The following is an 18,091-nucleotide window of genomic DNA, read 5'->3' as shown; positions in this document are numbered from 1 at the left end:
AGCTCGTCAGAGTGACCTTTCATAAATTGTTATGACAATGCTGGGTGGTAGGTCTGATGAGAAGCTGAGATGATTAACGGCTTGTCCAAGACCACCTTGTTAATTCTAACAAGAGATTTCCTGATTCACAACTCAAGCATTTAGCAACACCAGACCACAAAGAATCATGAGAGTTAGAAGGGACCACGAGAGTCATCTAGTCCAACCCCCTGCAATGTAGGAATCTTTCACCCAATGTGGCTAAAACTCACGACCCTGAGATTAGAGTCTCATTTTCTTACCGACAGCTATCCCGCTGTGCTGTCATACACTTATGAAAAGTGTATTTGTAAAGGTTTGTAAAGGTGTAGAAGACAATATTCCCAATACTGGGATCTGGAAATTTCATTTAAAGAAACCAAATCAACACACTTAGAGGGTAAAACCTATTGGGATATTTACCTGTGTTGCACCATGCATGCCCTACTCCTATGTTAAGATCAATGCCCCTGTTAAGACCTGTCCCAGCTGCGTTGAATGGTTTGGCAACAACAACTAGAGATTGGGAGAAAGAGGTCTAAATGTCAACACTCTCCACGCTGCTGAAGATATCAACAGAAAAGCTGCCTGATTCTAGTCTGAGATGACTCAAAAATCTCTATCTTAAATTCTTTTAAAAGAGAGGAACATGTTGCATGTTTAGAGCCCCTAACTTCCAGAAGGCTAAATTATTAAAATGCACATGCATGCACACACAAGTTTCTAGTGCTCGTTATTTTGCTTTTCAAAGCTTTTAAAGTTCTTGCCCCTACACACATACATCCCCACAGTGAACGCAAGGACACTTCCTCCTCCTCTTGCCCTGATCAAAAAGTGGTGAAATAACTGGGAGAGCAGCTACTTGCAATCCTGGGGGTGGGGTGGGGTATAATGGTTGCTCCACAACAGGGTTGGAAGAGAAAATGATCCCTATTGATTTCAAGAGGCCAACAGCACCTGAGACAAAGTTCTAGCTGGGGTGGAAAGGGAAAAGTTGCCATAGCAGGGTTGAAATTCAGCAAAACCACACTGAGGAGGCATTGTTGCAGATGAGATTATTTGCCTATTAATGTTTTGGGAACTGAGCCTGTGCCAACGAATCTAAGAATGTGCACCCCCCGCAATTCTACAGAGGACAGTCAACAAAAGTATAAAAAGTAGAAACAATGGCAATTGCCCTGCCTCCAATGTCAGTGTGCCCCTGGATATCACTGGCTGGGAATCACAAGTAGGGAAGAGATCCTGTTGCACTCAGGACCTGCTTTCAGGCTTCCGATTTGGGCCATTGGCCTGATCCAGCAACCAGGCTCCTCTTATGTTCTCAAAGTACCCTGTCATCTCTATATAGGGGGTCCGCAAGTGCAGCACATGCAATGGGCTCTGGGTTTAATTTCTGGCGAACGTTGCCTGGGAGAGATGCTCTGCCTGAAACCCTGGAGAGCTACTTCCAGTCTGTGGGGACAATACTGAGCTAGATGGAATCAAAATAAGGTGATTTCCTGTGTCCCTACACCTTCAGGGAAGGTCCACAGCTCAGTGGAAGAAAACTTGCTTTGCTTCCTGCCTAAAACCCTGGAGAATAGATAGCGGTCCATGAAGACGTTACTGAGCTAGCAATGGACTGATGCTGAAGATCAGACAACGTTTGTAGGTTTGCAAGAAGTTTTGTGAGGAGTATTATTGGAAGTATTGCAAAAATGGAGAAGGGGAAGGATGATTTGTTAAGAGATGTAAAGGCAATATAAAGTTAAGAAATGCATAAGAAGTGGTTAAAACAGTGGATCATCAGAGGTGCTGATGGAAGTCTAAAAAGATTGTATAAGTGATAAGTTTTGTGGTACATTTTATAATTTATATGTTAAAATCTATATCTATCTATCTATCTATCTATCATCTATAGCAATGGACTGATGCTCTGACTTAGTATAAGGCAGTTTCTTATGTTCTTATACATGTGCATGCAGTATAAAAACAAGCTACAGTACAGATGCTGTACTGTTTTTAATATTCAGTTGGAAGCTGCCCAGAGTGGCTGGGGAAACCCAGCCAATGGGTGGGGTATAAATAATAAATTATTATTATTATTATTATTACATCATTTGCAAAGGGTTGATACAGGTAACTGAAAGCCCTCCATCACCTACCTTGTCTTTGGGGATCTCAATCATCCATCCATCCATCTATCCAAATCCCAGAAGAGAACTACACCCATGTCCTGCAGTGTGTGCATTTCTCATGCCACAGTTCCTCCTAAAATCTTGGTGGGTCGTGGCCACTCATTGTAAGATTCCCCCTTCCCATTAATTAAAGCTTCATGGTTACAAGGCAAAATGGCTATGACGACAAGGCATTTTTCTTGTGCTCTTCAGCTGAAAAAAGGCTCCCAAATACCCATGACAAGACAGCCCTTGTGCCCCTCAGGCTCACAATCTAAGAGACATGGCACAAAAGGAAAAGCGACCTAGGTGTGAAGAGGAAAAAAAGAGAGCCTAGGCACTGATTTTGTCTCAGTTGTGTCAGCAGCAGCTAAAAATGTGTTAAAACCTAGTCAAAAATCCCAGAGCTGAACAGAGACATCGAGCAAAAGTTTTAGGACATAAAGAACTACTCTGGGAACAGGAGAAGATTCTTGGCCAGAAACGCTGCAAATGTTGGAAGCCAAAAACCAGGAAAAACTCCACTTTGTCATGACGCTCACTGGGTGATCTTAGGCTCGTTGCATCCTTCCCACTTCACAGAGTTGTTGGGAAGATAAAATAGAGAGGTGGGGCAGAAGAACCACCATTTATAGGGCTGAACCATGGGGATTGAAAAGCAGTTGGGGAATTTCATCAGAATGGCTTCAAAAATAAAACCATTACCTGCTGCTACATATCAAAAGGATGCGTGCCAAAGAGGACTTAAAGTAATTTTATTTATTTCCCCCCCAAACCAAAACCCAAGGGTTCTTTTCATAAATGAAAATCATTTGACTTCACATACATGGCTTATAGAAGGGTGCACCTCTGCAAATAGACGGTGACAGTAAAGTTAACATACTGTTGAAAACTGCAAGCAAATGCCCATTTACTTTGAAGTAATGCTGAATTCAATAGGATTTGCTTACCAGAAAACCTAAACAGAACTGGGCTGCCTCTATTTGTGCTTACTTGACATCAGCTCCAGTGCGGATGGCTGCTCGATCTTATCAGGACTTCAAAAAGAGAGAGGAGAGCTGCCTTGTGTATTTTTAACAAATGCACTTTTATATGCTGCAAAATGCTCTCCTTCTCCCCCTACTCCGCCAACTTGCAAGACTCTTATGACCTGCTTTGCATTCCAATTCCGGCATCATGGATAGGCCAGTTATCAGGGCTCATCTGCATGCCTCGCAGCCATTGGCTAAGAAGAGCCTGGAAGGGAGGGCGCCATTCAAAGCTTTAGAACACAGAAAGCAGTCCCAGACTGTCTCCTGCTGCTCGATGCAGAACAGAAACTTTTATGGCAATAATAGAGGTGGATTCCCCCCCCCCTTTCAGAAAGAATGCAGAAGAGACCTTATTAATCTTGAGGCATGGAGAACCATGGTTGTGGAAGCCATCGCCTGTTGGGATTTCACAGGAGAGAATTTGGATCACGGAGGCTGGGAAAAAGTAAATTAAGTGTGCAGAAGATTTTCTCTCTCTCTCTGGCCTTGAAAGAACTACAAAAAAACACCCCAAGATTCTCAGATTCTGTGAGTCCCTCATTCAAAGAAGGCGAAAGCGAAGTGTTTGTTAATGCCAGCCATGGATATTGGGCTGTGGGAGAATGCTTTAGTTGGGATTCTTCCGGCATTGCAGCGGGTTGGACTAGATGACCCTTGGGGTACCTTCCAACTCTTCAATTCTATGATTTGGTTGGAAGGATCATGGCCCTTCTCTTGGACACAAAAACACTCACCCTCTGCCAGACCTAGGTTTTGCAATGAGAGCTCCTCTTTCTGTGTCTCATCCATGAGGCACTGCAGAACAGCCTCTGCAATCCAGGGGCCCTCCAGATGTTTGGGTACTACAGCTCCCATCAGCCACAGGTGGCTGATGGGAGTTGTAGTCCAAAGCATCCAGAAGGCACCAGGTAGGCGAAGGATTGCAGCAGAAATACAGTCCTCCTTGTTTAACATGCTGCGTGCAGGATGCTTTGAAGGGCAGAGAAGACAGTATACGAACATTTTTAAAGATGCAAGCGTCAGCTCTTCCACCAGCCAGGAATCTGTAACAGCAGCTAAGCTTGGGAGGGGTGCTTGAGAAGGCAGAATACCACAAGAAGGGCAAGGTGGGTGGAATAAGAGGCAAGGACTCGCCAAAGCACATGTTGCAGCGACCCACAGAAGGCCATGGGCTCAGCGACAGAGCTACAGACATTTGGTTGAAGCAGGTCTCAGATTCATTGCTAGGTAAATGGATCTCTCGGGGAAATCTTGAGTTTTTGGGCCTGGGAGGTTGTTTCTGGATACAACAGTTTGTTCTTTTAAAGGGTGGAATATCTAGTACCAAGGAAAGACTTTTAACAAAATGTTAAGTTTTAAGGAGCAAATTGAAGTATACCACTAAAAAGGGGGGAAAGTAAGCCAAATCATCAGTAATGCAGATGCTAATTCTTGTCTGAAGGATGGAGCTGGATAGTCAGTTGGTTAGAGCGTGGTGCTGATAATGCCAAGGTTGCAGTTTCGATCCCCGTATGGGACAACTGCATATTCCTGCACTGGGATAATCCTCAGGGTCCCTTAAAACTTCACAATTCTACGGCTCTATGAATATACAAAAAGTAGGTGGTCTTGGGCAGCCTCTGAGGGGGTTGAGGGATCCCTCAGGCTTCTTGGTCAAAAAAAATTCCTTTCAAATCCCGAGAGCTTTCACTTTGGAACAAGTTGGGGAGACATTCAAACCCGAGATCAGATGGAATGAGCAGAGATGGAAAGAGGCAGATCTTTGCCTTCACTGGCCTTAAGTCCTCTATCCTAGGACAGCTGGGGCAAATCCAAAAGACTGATGTTTTGTGGAAGTGGAAGTTGTACCCGTTCCAAACTCCCTTCAGCTCAGTCACGTGACCTAGCAACACAGAAGTTACACCAGGAAAAAAAAGGTGGAAGTCGTCAAACTTTGTTTTAATAGCTTCCCCCCACCCTTCTGCCAGGCTTGGGCCAGCTCGGCTGCCAGTAGCTCCACTCCTGAACAGAGTTTGGAACAGGCATAAAATAGACCAGCATAATTTACCTTGATGCAGATCACACTGGCTTCCTATTGTTTGGCTTGCTCTCTATTACTAGTCCTCATGGTGCATTTGGGGCCGGGTTTCAAGATTTATTGATTTTGTACTACAATTTCTCTGTTGGCGATTAGAACAAATTGCCCCACCTGCAGTACTGGCAGCCAAGAAAAATGGGAAAGAACCCCTTTAAAGCATGCTTGAACTCAGCAACGCAAAACTGCCAAGGAGTGGGAGCAGTGAAAGTAAGTCAACAAACAAAAAAAGAAGGATGTGGAGTCAAAAGCGCTTTTTGAAAAGGTGTACGGCTAAGGAGCCCTTTATTTTTCAAAACTTGGCAGTTCAAGTAGTGTTTACAACAATGATAAGTGTGTTACTAAACAACGAGGCACAGTTATGCTACATAAAATATGAGATTTTTAAAAAGCTTAGTAATAATAATAATAATAATAATAATAATAATAAATAAAGACACATCAAGTTGGTCATGGGACAGTGTACAGTGCTGAGGTATATGCTATGTGCTCACATATCTTCTGGGTTTGCAGAGGAAGGGGAGAAAAGGACAGCTAAACTCACACCGAAGCGGATGCATGCACCTTGAGGCACAAATCAGTGTGGGCAGCAGAATTGCACCTTTTTCGCCCAAAGGGAATCCGGACCAAATTGAGAAAAGGGAAGGAAGAAGAGAAAGACCACCCCCAGCACCTGACCGAGGTGTGGAAACTTTGGATGAATGTAAGTATTGTGAGTTTATCTCCCCATTCCAAATCATGCAAAAAATGTCTCTGGATCACAGGTGACGCAGGAACACTCCAATACCACTCATCCGGAGTCTTCATTAAGTCACTGGTGTAACACGGAGAGTGTCCATTTTACATTTTCTCATGTGCAAGCCTGCTCACTCTTCCCTTTGTGCAAGCCACGATTTGATCAGTCAGGTGTGCAGAACCTTTGGTCCTCCAGATATTGTTGTGACTACAGATGTAGTTAGGAACTACAACTCCCCATTCTTCCAGGCCACTGACCATACTTGCTGGTCCAGCTGATGGGGAGTTGGGAGTCCAGCTACATCTGGAGGGCCTAAGGAGAAAATCCCACACCTGACCTTTGCCCATAGTTATCTGGGCGAGATAAGTATGTACCTTTGAAGCAAACTGAGCTGTGAAAAACAACTTCAAGCCATGGCTTAAAATATCCTTGGCTTGTGTTGAAGTGGGTAACCATGGTTTCCCGGTTCGAAAGGAAAAAGAAAACTAGGAAACTGTGGCTAGTAAGAGGCTTCCAACTGTGGTTTTGCAGCAAAAGAAAGGAGTGAAGGGGAAGAGAGCCTGGTCAAAAAGCTTTGGCATATCTTGACTTAATAAGCCAAGATATGGAGTGTTTGACCGCTGCCACCTTCTTGGTCAGGGCCACCATGCAGCAGGTTGCCATGCCCTTCCCAGCAGCCACCAGGAAATCAGAACCTTCCAGTGCGATGGCTCAGATCCACTTGGCGAGTATAACTCAAGGAAGCCTGTTTTTCAGTTGTTTTCCTGCAACATCCACAATGTATTAAGGAGCAACTTTTAATGCACGCACACACACACACACACACACACACACACACAGGTTTTAGGGATGGGGCCTCTTGATGTTGTTGGACTCCAACTCCCATCAGCCCCAGCAAGCACAGCCAATGGTTGAAAGCGATGAAAGCTGAAGTCCAACAACACCTGGTAGGTCTACAGCTTTCCCATAACCTCTTTTAGGGTCAAACACCACATTGCAGCAGAGGTTCATGGATGCATTCTTATTTTTAAAAAGAGAATCTGATCACAGCAGAGAGGGGCTCCAATCCAGAATCAGGTGGCACAGAGGAGGAGAGTATTAATTTTTCCTCCTTGTGCTGTTCTCCTGATGAAACCCTCCGCTGCCCCCTCCCCAGCTGCTGCTCGCTCTGGTAACAAAGGCACATTTATGTCTTTGCTACTGCAGAATGTCTTTCTTTGGTGTGGGGTAAGGCTGGGGGAGAGATAAATAGCTCCCTCACTCCGTGCCACAGTCCCAAGTCCATATCAGAACCCCACTCGCCTACCGGAAAGGAATTTCGAAAGAGGCTGCGATGCATTCACACATATCCACCACAAGGTGTCATTTGGTATTGCTTTGATAGCGTTCCTAGTGATAGGGCTAGCAGTCCTCCAAACCAGGCAGAGCCATTTTTCTGAATGCATACGCTCCTGTAAATATATCCTCAAAATACAAGGATGACAGGTGCCTTCTGTCACTCAGCCTGCACTGGGGAGCCAGGCAGGAAGGAGCTGGAGTGATGTTGCTGTCCTACGTGAGGGGATGGCACCTAATTTGCATAAGGACCTGCCCAGTGGAGCAAGTGGGAGAGGCAACCCATTCAAGGATCCCCTCCTCTCTTTAGGCAAAGTGACAGAATTGTAGAGTTGGGAGGAATCCCCAAGGGTCATCTAGTCCAACCCCCCGCAATGCATGTTCAGCAGCAAGAACACATTAAGACCACACAGAGCATGTGGCTAGCATGCCCTTTTCAGCCTTAGGTCTTCTCATCTTAGTGATGGATTGCAGGGTGCTCTTTGAAGGATCTGTTTGGGCACTGTGCCAGTCATGGGCCAGGGAGCTTGATGATGGTTTAGCGGGACTCTGAATGGACACTTTGCAATGTCCTGGCAGCCCAGAACTGAAAACCATGATTTGCCATAGCTCAGTGGTAGAGAATCTGCTTTGCATGCAGAAGGTCCCATGTTCAATCCCTGGCATTCTCAGGCAGGGCTGGGAAGGTTCTCTGTCTGAAACCCTGGAGAGCTGCTGCCAGTCAGTGTAGACAAAACCAAGCAAGATGGACTATGGGATTGCGCGCTCATCTTGCTTTACTGGCCGAGGGAGCCGGCATACAGCTTCCGGGTCAGGTGGCCAGCATGACTAAGCCACTTCTGGAGAACCAGAGCAGTACACGGAAACACAGTTTACCTTCCCGCCAGAGCAGAACCTATTTATCTACTTGCACTTTGACATGCTTTTGAACTGCTAGGTTGGCAGGAGCAGGGACCGAGAAACGGGAGCACACGTTGCGGGGATTCGAACCGCCAACCTTCTGATCGGCAAGTCCTAGGCTCTGTGGTTTAGACCATAGCACCACCCGCATCCATCATAGAACCTAGCAAATTTCACAGAAGACAGACTGATATTCACACATATACACCCTTCAGAACTAGACACTGTTCCTTCAAAGGCAGGTTTTATCAAGCATTATTTTTTTCAGGGGGAACAAGGCAATAATGGCTACACTTTTCCTTACCGTAAGTAGTACACACAGAAGGAAAAACTGTTTATATGACCCGCCCCACCCCATTCCCCTTTAATCTACCTTCTATTTTTGTGACTTTAAAGGAAGCTATTTGCCTCTGTTAAATACGCTTTTAAAATAATAATATTAGAGAATAAATATTCACGTTGGCTAATGAGGCTAAATTCAATCGCCAGCCTTCATGCAATGGCAAATGAAATAAAAAAAATGTTTCGTGTTTGCAAAAGCAGGCTATTAAAAAAACAAAAAACAACAACCAAAGTTAAAGCAGTTTTTAAAAAGCAAAAAGCAAAGGGAAGCACCATCAGTCCATTGAGACACACACACACACTTTTGGAAAGAAGGGAGAGAAAGAGGGTAGAGATAGAGGATAACGTGTTTAGGGTAAAGTATAATAGCAGCCCCCACCCCAACCACACACATGGGGGGGAAAAAGGAACATGCAAAGGTTTAGTGAACAGCAATAAAGAATAAAATTCATCATGCTAGGGATAATAGCTCGAGCTATTCAGGCTACCTGAAAGATCTATTTCCCTATACAAACCTGCCCAGTGCTAAGATACTCAGGTGAGTGCCTTCTCTCAGACCCATCAGCATCAGAAGGGGGGGGGGGAGCCTTTTCTGTGGCTGCTTCCACAATGCGGAATTCCCTCCCAAGAGAGGTTAGCCTGGTTCCTTCTTTGTTATCCTTCTGCTGTCAGGCTAAGACCTTCCTGTTCAAACAGGCCTTTGGAAGCTAAGTGCAGAGGATGCTGACCTCTATGCTGCTGTCAGGGCAAACTAGATTTTAGTGCATGGTTCTAAGAGTGTTCTGAAGTATTTTGATTATTGTTTTTCAATAGTGGAAGACAAGCTTCCCTCTAGGATGGCCACTCCAACCTATTACCCCTTCTTCCCTTGCAACATGAAGCCATGGAGAATGGTGTTAGGCTTCATGCAATCACAGCACAGCTGGCGTGAAGAAGCCCTAACCGTCTCCTGCCTCAATGAATGGTGTGCATATATCGCAGAATGTTTTCTATAATCCCCTGCAGCCAGCCACAGACAAATGAGATTGCTCAGAAGACAAATTTCAGATTTGGAACAAGTCTGGAAATCTCTGCCTTAAGCGTGTTCTTGTGGCAGGAAAACAACACAGCTGAGTTCTCTGGCAGATAAAAAGGGGAAAGCTGTGTGAGTGTTCCTTCAAGGGAGAAAGCTAAAATATTATAAATAGAAAGACTATAAAAGGTGTGCAGAGCCTTCCCACTCAAGCTGTGAACCAATCTGGTAATAAACAATCAGGAATACGACATTAAAGGTCATCAGTCTATCGAGGGCGTGGGGAAAGGCAACAGCCAGTCCACAATTAAAAATAGGAACCCCTGGAAGGTTTTCGCAACAAGCACTGCAGCAACTTCATACAGAGTTGCAACGGGCACCTTCCTAGCTTTCAGCATAGGCCGACGATGCACCTCTTCACCCTGGCCTCTGACATCAGACACTATTTAGAAGAAATATAACAATTGAAGCATCAAATGGCACTTCAGACAAGTTTGTCCTGGTGGGATGCAGCTAGTCACTGAAACTACGCATCTATTATAGTGACAGAACAAACCAGAAACCTTACATTCTAATAGCAAATGAAGGCCTTCTGAGCATTCTATCCTCAAAGCTCTGTAGCCACTACCTTTGGGAATAGCATCACTTATCAGAGCAACTGATGGGAATGAGGAAGTCTGCTGTAAGAATTAAAAACTTCTGTTCTGTAAGTTGCTGCAACAAATATATATTTAAGGTCCACACTATCTTTCCAACTGTAAATTATTTCAACCAATTTCAATCTCTTTTTAAAAAAAACTGTTTTAACCCCACATGGGACCTTATGGTGAAGAAATCAAATAACAATAATAATAAACAGTGATCCTTCTTCGTTGTCTTACAGGATTAGGAGCATCACTACTTTAGCAGGAAAAGCTGCCAAGAGACAATTCAGAGGGTCACAGGAGTGCTCAATGATGTAGTTTTGCTAAAGGCAAACAGCAGAGGGCTGATTGAGCCCTTGGATTGGGTGGGTGCCGCAGGGACTCTACCCCTTGGGGTTTGTGTTTGATGTGTGCTGCAAAGTATAGTTTTTTTAAAAGCATGGTTATGTTTAAAAATGCCAGTGCAGAACCGGCACTGATCCAGGTGCCACATAATACCTGTTCTGTATTTGCAAGAAACTCATCTTTTAGTGTAGCAGCACCCACTTTGGAACTCCTTGCCTACTGACACCAAACAGATGCCTTCGCTGCAGTCTTTTCAGCACTTGTTAAACACGTTTCAGATTAGAAAAGCCTACCTAGACATGTAGATTGCTGACAGGTGTTTAATCTGTTTTTAGCTTATCACTGATTATTTCGTAGGAGGTTTTAAATAGTTTTAACTCTTTTTACCTTTTTGTAAACTGTTTTGAGCCTTTTTATTTTTTAACAATCAAGCAGTGTATAAATGTTATGAAATTAAAAAAAATAAATTAAAAAAAATGACGTACAACTCCATACCAGCAAATAAGGCAAAGATTATGTTCAATAAAGAGACGCAGGGGGAGAGCTGAGACTGATAGGGCTTCCAGTGAATGGAAGAGACTCGGCCAGGCCCCCTGTTGTTTGAGCACTGAATTCTTGGCAGACATTATAGACGGGACTGAGAAGGAGAAAGGAAGGGTTCTTGGCTCATTTCGGCTAGCTCAGCGTACAGGAAGCTGCCAACATCACTGCGCCCTTTCCCCTTTTAAAAATCAGCATCAGAGTGTGGCTGATGTCACTATCTTTGACAGAACGACAAGCATCCTGATCCACTTTGGATCCCAGGATGGCTGGAACTAAAGCTTATGGGCGGGGATTTTTTTTGGGGGGGGAGGGGAGAAGACTGGGGGGGGGGGGAGGCTAAAGTAGCCATACATTAAACAAAGGTTAGCACAACACAACTTGAACTGAAAGAGGGTGTTTTTTGCTGATGCTAATTAAGTCACACACGCCCCATTATTTCTGAAATTAAAAAGACACAAGCAGCAACATGCTGTTAACAGAGGATAAAGAACTGAGAATAAGGAAGGCAGGGGGAGTCCAGCTTAGAGCCACTTCAAGTCCACTCCACTATTTATGTAGTTTTGTTATAAAAATGTACGTCAGTATAAAAATCAGAACCTCCAAAACACACACACACAACGCAAGCAGACCTAACCCCACACACACAACGCAAGCAGACCTAACCCCTTAAAGCACACCTACACTATACATTTAAACTAGTTTCAATCAAGTTGGAACCATCACAGCTCCCAACTAAAGAAGGAATCCTGGGAAATACAGTTCAGTTCTAAAAGGTCGCCAACTACTGATTCTCAACACTCGCAAAATCTTTAAAAAGAAAATGCATGTGCACACAAAATTCTTGGGAGTACTGAGGGAAGACGCGACAGCGAAACCCATTTCAAACTGGTTTAGAGTCTGCAGCACTGACGGCAAGTTGAGATAACACACAGGGATTCTCACTGTGAATAACTGGTGGTACACACACCACAAAAAAAGGGGGGAAAGAGAGCCTTCCCACCTCCAAACGAAAACAAAAACCAAGATGGACGACGTGTTATGGGGCAATTCACACAGAGCGGGGCAATTCACGGAGTGTGATTTGTTTTGGAAGCGTCTGGGGTTTAGATGGAGGAGTACTGGAGCAACTGGGAGAGGTCTGCAATTGTGCTACAGCCAGCTAGGAGAAGGAAGATGCTTCACAGTTTCTTAAAGGTATAATAAGAAAGGAGGGAAGAAAGTGTGTGGGGGAGGGAAGCAACCTAAAACAAAATTAAAAGGGGGCAGGGAGGAAGAGAGAGGAAGGGAGAGAAAAGAGAAGCGCCAGCGGCAGTGAATTTGAAGGCTTGGATTTTTCAGGGTATTTGTCCCACCCCCGACAGTCACTGTTCTGGCTCTGACCTTCGGGGCCGGGGTCTCCGCTGGCCCGTTGGTTTCCGGGTGGCCACAGCAGCCGCAAAGCCCACCAGGCAGCACAGCGAGGTGGTGCCGAACTTGGCTGTGTCGAGCCAGCTGGGGGTGTCTGCCTGCAGGTAGCGCTCCACCAAGTGGAAGCCCATCACCAGGAGCCACAGGACAGAGGCGAAGGCATCGATCCGGCGAAGCCTGAAACATGAGGGGGAGAGTTAGAAACCAGCCTCTGTTGGCTACACCGTGCAGTAATAACCAATGATGGAAAGAAGGGGGAAGAGATCATTCAGCAACTCATTCCCCCTGATCATTCAGGGGGAAGAGATTAGAGCAACTCGGAGCAGGGCCTTCTGGGTGGCTGCCCCAATCTGTGGAACAGCACCTCTTTTGAGATACAGCAGGCACCCCCTTATTTGTACTTCCCAGAAACAATAACACTTCTGTTTCAACAAGCCTTTCCAGCTGCACGCAGTGTTCAAAATTAGCCAAGAGCCAAGCACATTTTGCACCTGACTTTCAATCACTTGAAGATGACTGGGTGCCGGGATGGCGCCTAAAATCTCCACCATCTGGAGGTGCATGTCTGGGGATCATTGGAACTGGACTGTTTTCACACATTAATGCCCCATCCTGTAGAATTCTACCAGTTATATTTTATCTGTACAATCAGAATGAATTTCTGGAACCAAAATGCATTTTCTGTGTAACCTGAGCAGGAGCAGTCACCATTAAGAAAATGAGGTTGGAACAGGCCAAAATATATGTACGCTGTCCCTGGATCAAGTGACTTTTATTTAAGTTCTCAAAGCTCCTAATCTAGCTCAAGGTTGCCATCTGAACTAGCCAGATGTTTAACTGAGAAACAATCACATTCAGTTCATTGTTTGAAAAATAAGACTTCAGAGCCGTCTTGCCCCAAAATGGAAACTAGACATTCCGTTTTGGCCATGTAACCATGGTTTAAGGAGCTATTTGGCGCCTAGCTTATAGATCTGAGTTTCGTACTCAAGCTGTTTTTTTTAGCTGTTCCTTTAGCTGTTTTTGGTTTAAGTCAACTTGAAACATATGTGAAAGGCAACATGTAAATTAATACATCCTATAATACACACATATATTGAACAGAAACACTCACAGGGAGGTGCTGGGTTGTATCCAACACTAGTCCTACTCAAAGACCCACTAAAATCAGTGGCTGTGGCTACAGCCCATGCATTTCAATGGGTCCACTCTGAGTAGGTATAGTGTTGGCCACAATCCTAAGACTCCACCATCCTATTAGAAGTGGGGTGGGGAACCTGTGCCCCCTAGATATTGCTGGTCTCCCAATTCCCACAGCAGGGAAAGGATGGGTGAAGGGTTCCTTTAACCAGCAGCCCCCATTCTTTCGCTTTCTAAATCCCCAGGGTTTGATTTACAGATGGGTTTCCTCTTTTGAACGTAATTAACATGCCAACTAACTTTGCAAAAGTCAGTTTTGACTGCAGCTGCAAAGACACACAGCCAGGTAGAAAATCTAGTAAAAAAGGACTGCACAAGCTACAATGCAGAGAAGAAAACAAAACCTGTTTCCATTTTAAAAAGTTAACAAGGAACTTCAGGTATGTGACTGTCTGACTCCAGCAGGGATTTTAAAAGGTGAGCCTTTTATGGTTTTACGGTGATTTTGTTATTGCTGCTTTCTTCTCTGTATGGCTTCTACATACAATGCTTAGAAACGTTAATAATTTATTTATTTCATAAAGTTTAAACACACCGCTTACAAAACCATCAAAGCGGTTTACGAAGAGAATAAAGCAGTAAAATTAACAGTAAAGACAACAATTTGAAAATATTAAAAAGATAAAAACCGGCAATAAACTTTAAAAAAAGATTAAAACACACATCAACATTCTACATGTCTGGGAATCTTATTTCATAAAATGTATAATTTATAATTAAGCAGTACATAAATGCCATGAATAAATGATTTAAAACCCATCCCAAAATCCCCCATACCTAATTCGTCCCGCCAGCAGCATGGCTAAGGAGCACGTCAGAAGACCAAGGACGACGACCGCAATCTGGTGATTCTTCCCGTAAGACCAAGCCACTCTCAGAGTCTCCACGACTTGCTCTGGCAACAGCCGGATCACTTCCTGCCAGCTGAGGACTTCCAGGAAAGTGCCATTGTCCGGTGGTGGCACTGCTGGTGGCGATGAGCCAGTGTCGTTCCTCGCTGGCCCAGGGCTTGCGGGAGCAGGAGGAGTTGCATGCTCAGGGGAGAACGGGTTGCCCGACCCGTACAAGGCCATCGTGACAAGAACAACGCAGCTGAGGAAGGCCAGGAACCGGAGAGCAATCACTTGGGCTGGTGTGGTTGTGGCTGTGGTGGTGGACGAAGCCGCAGCATAAAAACTCTGCAGGGGAAGAGAAGAACCTTCAGAATCACAAGATTACAGCGCAGGCTGTGTGAGTCGTCTGTATACCTACATGGAAGGGAACACAACTGTGCGGGATCAAGCTGGCTCTCTTGGCAACTTCTGAGCCAACAGGCAAGAAATGCTTGCGTTCTAGGTAGGCTTCTAAACCACTGGAAAGGTTATGTGGCCCAAGTTGTATGTAACGTTAAACTGTGATGTAATAATAATAAATAATAATACATTTTATTTATAACCCGCCCTCCCCAGCCAAGACCAAGCTCAGGGCGGCTAACACCAAGTATAAAAACAAATGATTAAAATACAACTTAAAAACAAGATTAAGGTACAACATTAAAATGCAGCCTCATTTCAGTAGAAACTCAAATCAAAAACTTTTTGGGGATGAAAACGTCAAATCTTCACCAAGGCCAACTATCCAGACTGGTCCTACGTGGGCCAGAAAAAAGCCAGAGAAGTCCCCAAATAGGAGTTCCATCACAGAAGGAGAAAGGAAAAAGGAAAGAGGGGGAGGAGATCAAGTTGATTCCAAGCCAAAGGCCAGGCGGAACAACTCTGTCTTACAGGCCCTGCAGAAAGAAATCAGATCCTGCAGGGCCCTGGTCTCATGAGACAGGGCGTTCCACCAGGCCAGAGCCAGTGTTGAAAAGGTGCTGGCTCTGGTTGAGGCTAATCTGACTTCCTTAGGGCCCAGGACCTCTAGGGTGTTGCTATTTATGGATAAGGTCCTCCGCGGGGCATACTGGGAGAGGAGGTTCCGTAGGTACGAGGGTCCTAGGCCATGAAGGGCTTATGTAGCATATGACCCAGGTCCCATGTAACACTAAACTGTGGCATAGCATAGGAAACAGGTCACATATGGTACTAAACTGTGATGTAGCGTAATGGATGGCAACTTGCAGCCTCACACCTAATTTCATGCAGCCCTAGGTCCAATTTTCACATGGGTGGCAAAATAAGAGCAAGAGAAAATTCAGTGGCAGAAAAACGGGGAGAAGAGAGAAGGCCTGGTGTAAAGAAACAGAGAATGAGAAAAGCCTGCTGGATCAGAAAGCCCTACTTAAGAGAAAATATATGGCAATTTAAAAATAAATGCATGATTCAGATTCCACCATCGCTGTGTGTCCATCATCTTCTGGGTTCAGCACTTGTTGCTCCCACAGCCCATCCAAACATGATGCCCTGCCCAATGAACAGCTGTCACTTCCTGCCCAAGTGCTATGCCCCACCCACCCCCAATCAACAGCCGTTCCTTCCTGTTCCTTCTCCCTCACCTGCATGTAGGTCTTGTCTGTCTTCCGGTGGTTGAAGTGGTGCCGAAGCAGCAGGGCGCGGAGCTGCCGGTTCTGGTGCTTGATGTAGTACTCCACTGCGGCCTGGCAAGGGCGGCAGAGCTTGTAGGTCTGCTCCAGGTGATGCTTGTACACCTCAATCTCCTCGTCGTACTTGCCCTGCCCGGAAGAAGGAGCAGAAGCTTAGCCGGGAGAGGAGGAGTTCTGCATGCCGAGACACTTCCGGCTTCAATCCACACCAGAAAAAGAGCACCAGACACATGCTCCCATTTCATGAGTATCTCTGCTACTTCATTGTTAGAGACAAAGCAGAAGAGAGGAACATCGGTACCAGGCAGAAAACATCCTCACTAGTGCTATTTTTCTAGAACAAGGTGCCAGAACTCACCATGAACACCTCCCTTGTTCTCTTATAATGGCAATGGCGCCCACCTGGGAGGTGCTGGAACTGAGTTCTGGTGAGTTCCGACTGGAAAATAAAGCCTTGATCCTCACCTTCTCAGGCTTTTTAAACTCCTAGGCCAGTGGTTCTCAAAAGGTGTGGCACACCACATTGGTGTGGCAGAGAGATTCAAAGACACTCAAGGAAACATTTGAATATTTCAGTGTAGTGAAGTATGGTATAGTATAAAAATATTATTTTCTTGCAGAAAAGGGACAGCTATCTTTTCAAGGAGAAAGCAAGAGTATCAAGTGAAACTTGAGGACATTCCTAGTTGTGATCCAGAACATGACTAAATAAGTATGAATTTCATGTATACATTATTATGATACATACGTAAGAGGCTCGTTTATAATTATATTCTGGGAATAATCTATATTCTTATGTAGCTGCATTGATTTATATTTTCTGGATGTCCCATGGTCATGTTATGAAGTAGTTGTGTTCCATGTTATAAATCAATCAGGGCTAGGAGTTGTTTCTTTTTGTTTTCCAATGTATTTCTTATCAATAAAAAAATTCAGGGTGGTACGAGCAAATTTTTATTCTGAAAGTGTGGCCCAGAGAAAAAGTTTGTGAACCACTGTCCTGGGCCATTTTAAATTTCACTGACGGATCAATATTTTTCTGCTGGGTCTTATTGTATACAACACAGGGAGCAACATTCTACCAAGTTACAAGCATGACCCCATTCAGACCACACATTTAAAGCACTATGATACCACTTGGAACAGCCATGGTTTATCCCAAAGAATTATGGGAGCGGTTGCTTGTTAAAGAGTTCTAAGCGCTGTTAAGAGGCTCCTATTACCCTCCCAGAGGGACAATTCCCAGAATGGCTTAACCATAAAACCCTCTTCCCGAGGAACTCTGGGAATTTTTGCTCTGTGAGGGGAACGGGGGTCTCCTAACAACTCTCAACTCCCTTAACAAATAGATTCTTTGGGGGAAGCTGCAGCTGTTTAAAGCAGTAGTGGCGCCTACCCTGTGGAACGCCCTCCCAGCAGATGTCAAGGAAATAAACAACTATTTTACTTTTAAAATACAACTGAAGGTGGCCCTGTTTAGGGGAGTTTTTAATGTCTGATGCTGTATTGTTTTTATTATTCGGTTGGAAGCCGCCCAGAGTGGCTGGGGAAACCCAGCCAGATGGGCGGGGTATAAATAATAAATTATATTATTATTATTATCATCATAGTGCTTTAAAATGTGTTGTGTGAACGTGGCCTAAGAACTACCAGCATTAGATTCAGTTCCCTCTCAATCATACGTCCCCCAGAAACTCAACTAAGGGGGAAAAGGTTCCCCATGTGCTTAGCCATGCAAGCTCACTTTCCCTCAAGGCACCCTCCAACCAGACAAAAAGCTTCTTGTGTTAAGTCATGGATGGGGAAAGCCGGCCTGTGTCTTGCAAT

General features: G+C 44.8%; 1 protein-coding gene across 3 annotated transcripts in view; it reads right to left on the bottom strand.

Moving 5' to 3' along the window:
- TMEM201 (transmembrane protein 201) overlaps window positions 1-18,091 on the bottom strand; it is a 44,450-nt gene that overhangs the window by 10,835 nt on the left and 15,524 nt on the right. For all 3 annotated transcript variants that reach the window (XM_077931383.1, XM_028740727.2, XM_028740728.2), the window contains 3 exons: window positions 16,217-16,393; window positions 14,521-14,921; window positions 12,517-12,720 (listed from right to left, as the gene is read on the bottom strand). In XM_077931383.1, the coding sequence (XP_077787509.1) occupies window positions 12,517-12,720; window positions 14,521-14,921; window positions 16,217-16,393 (782 nt within the window). The remainder of the gene's footprint in view (window positions 1-12,516; window positions 12,721-14,520; window positions 14,922-16,216; window positions 16,394-18,091) is intronic.

The sequence above is a fragment of the Podarcis muralis genome, chromosome 7 (genome assembly GCF_964188315.1).
Source record: "Podarcis muralis chromosome 7, rPodMur119.hap1.1, whole genome shotgun sequence".
Classification (NCBI taxonomy): domain Eukaryota; kingdom Metazoa; phylum Chordata; class Lepidosauria; order Squamata; family Lacertidae; genus Podarcis; species Podarcis muralis.
This window is presented reverse-complemented; position numbering and strand designations above follow the sequence as displayed.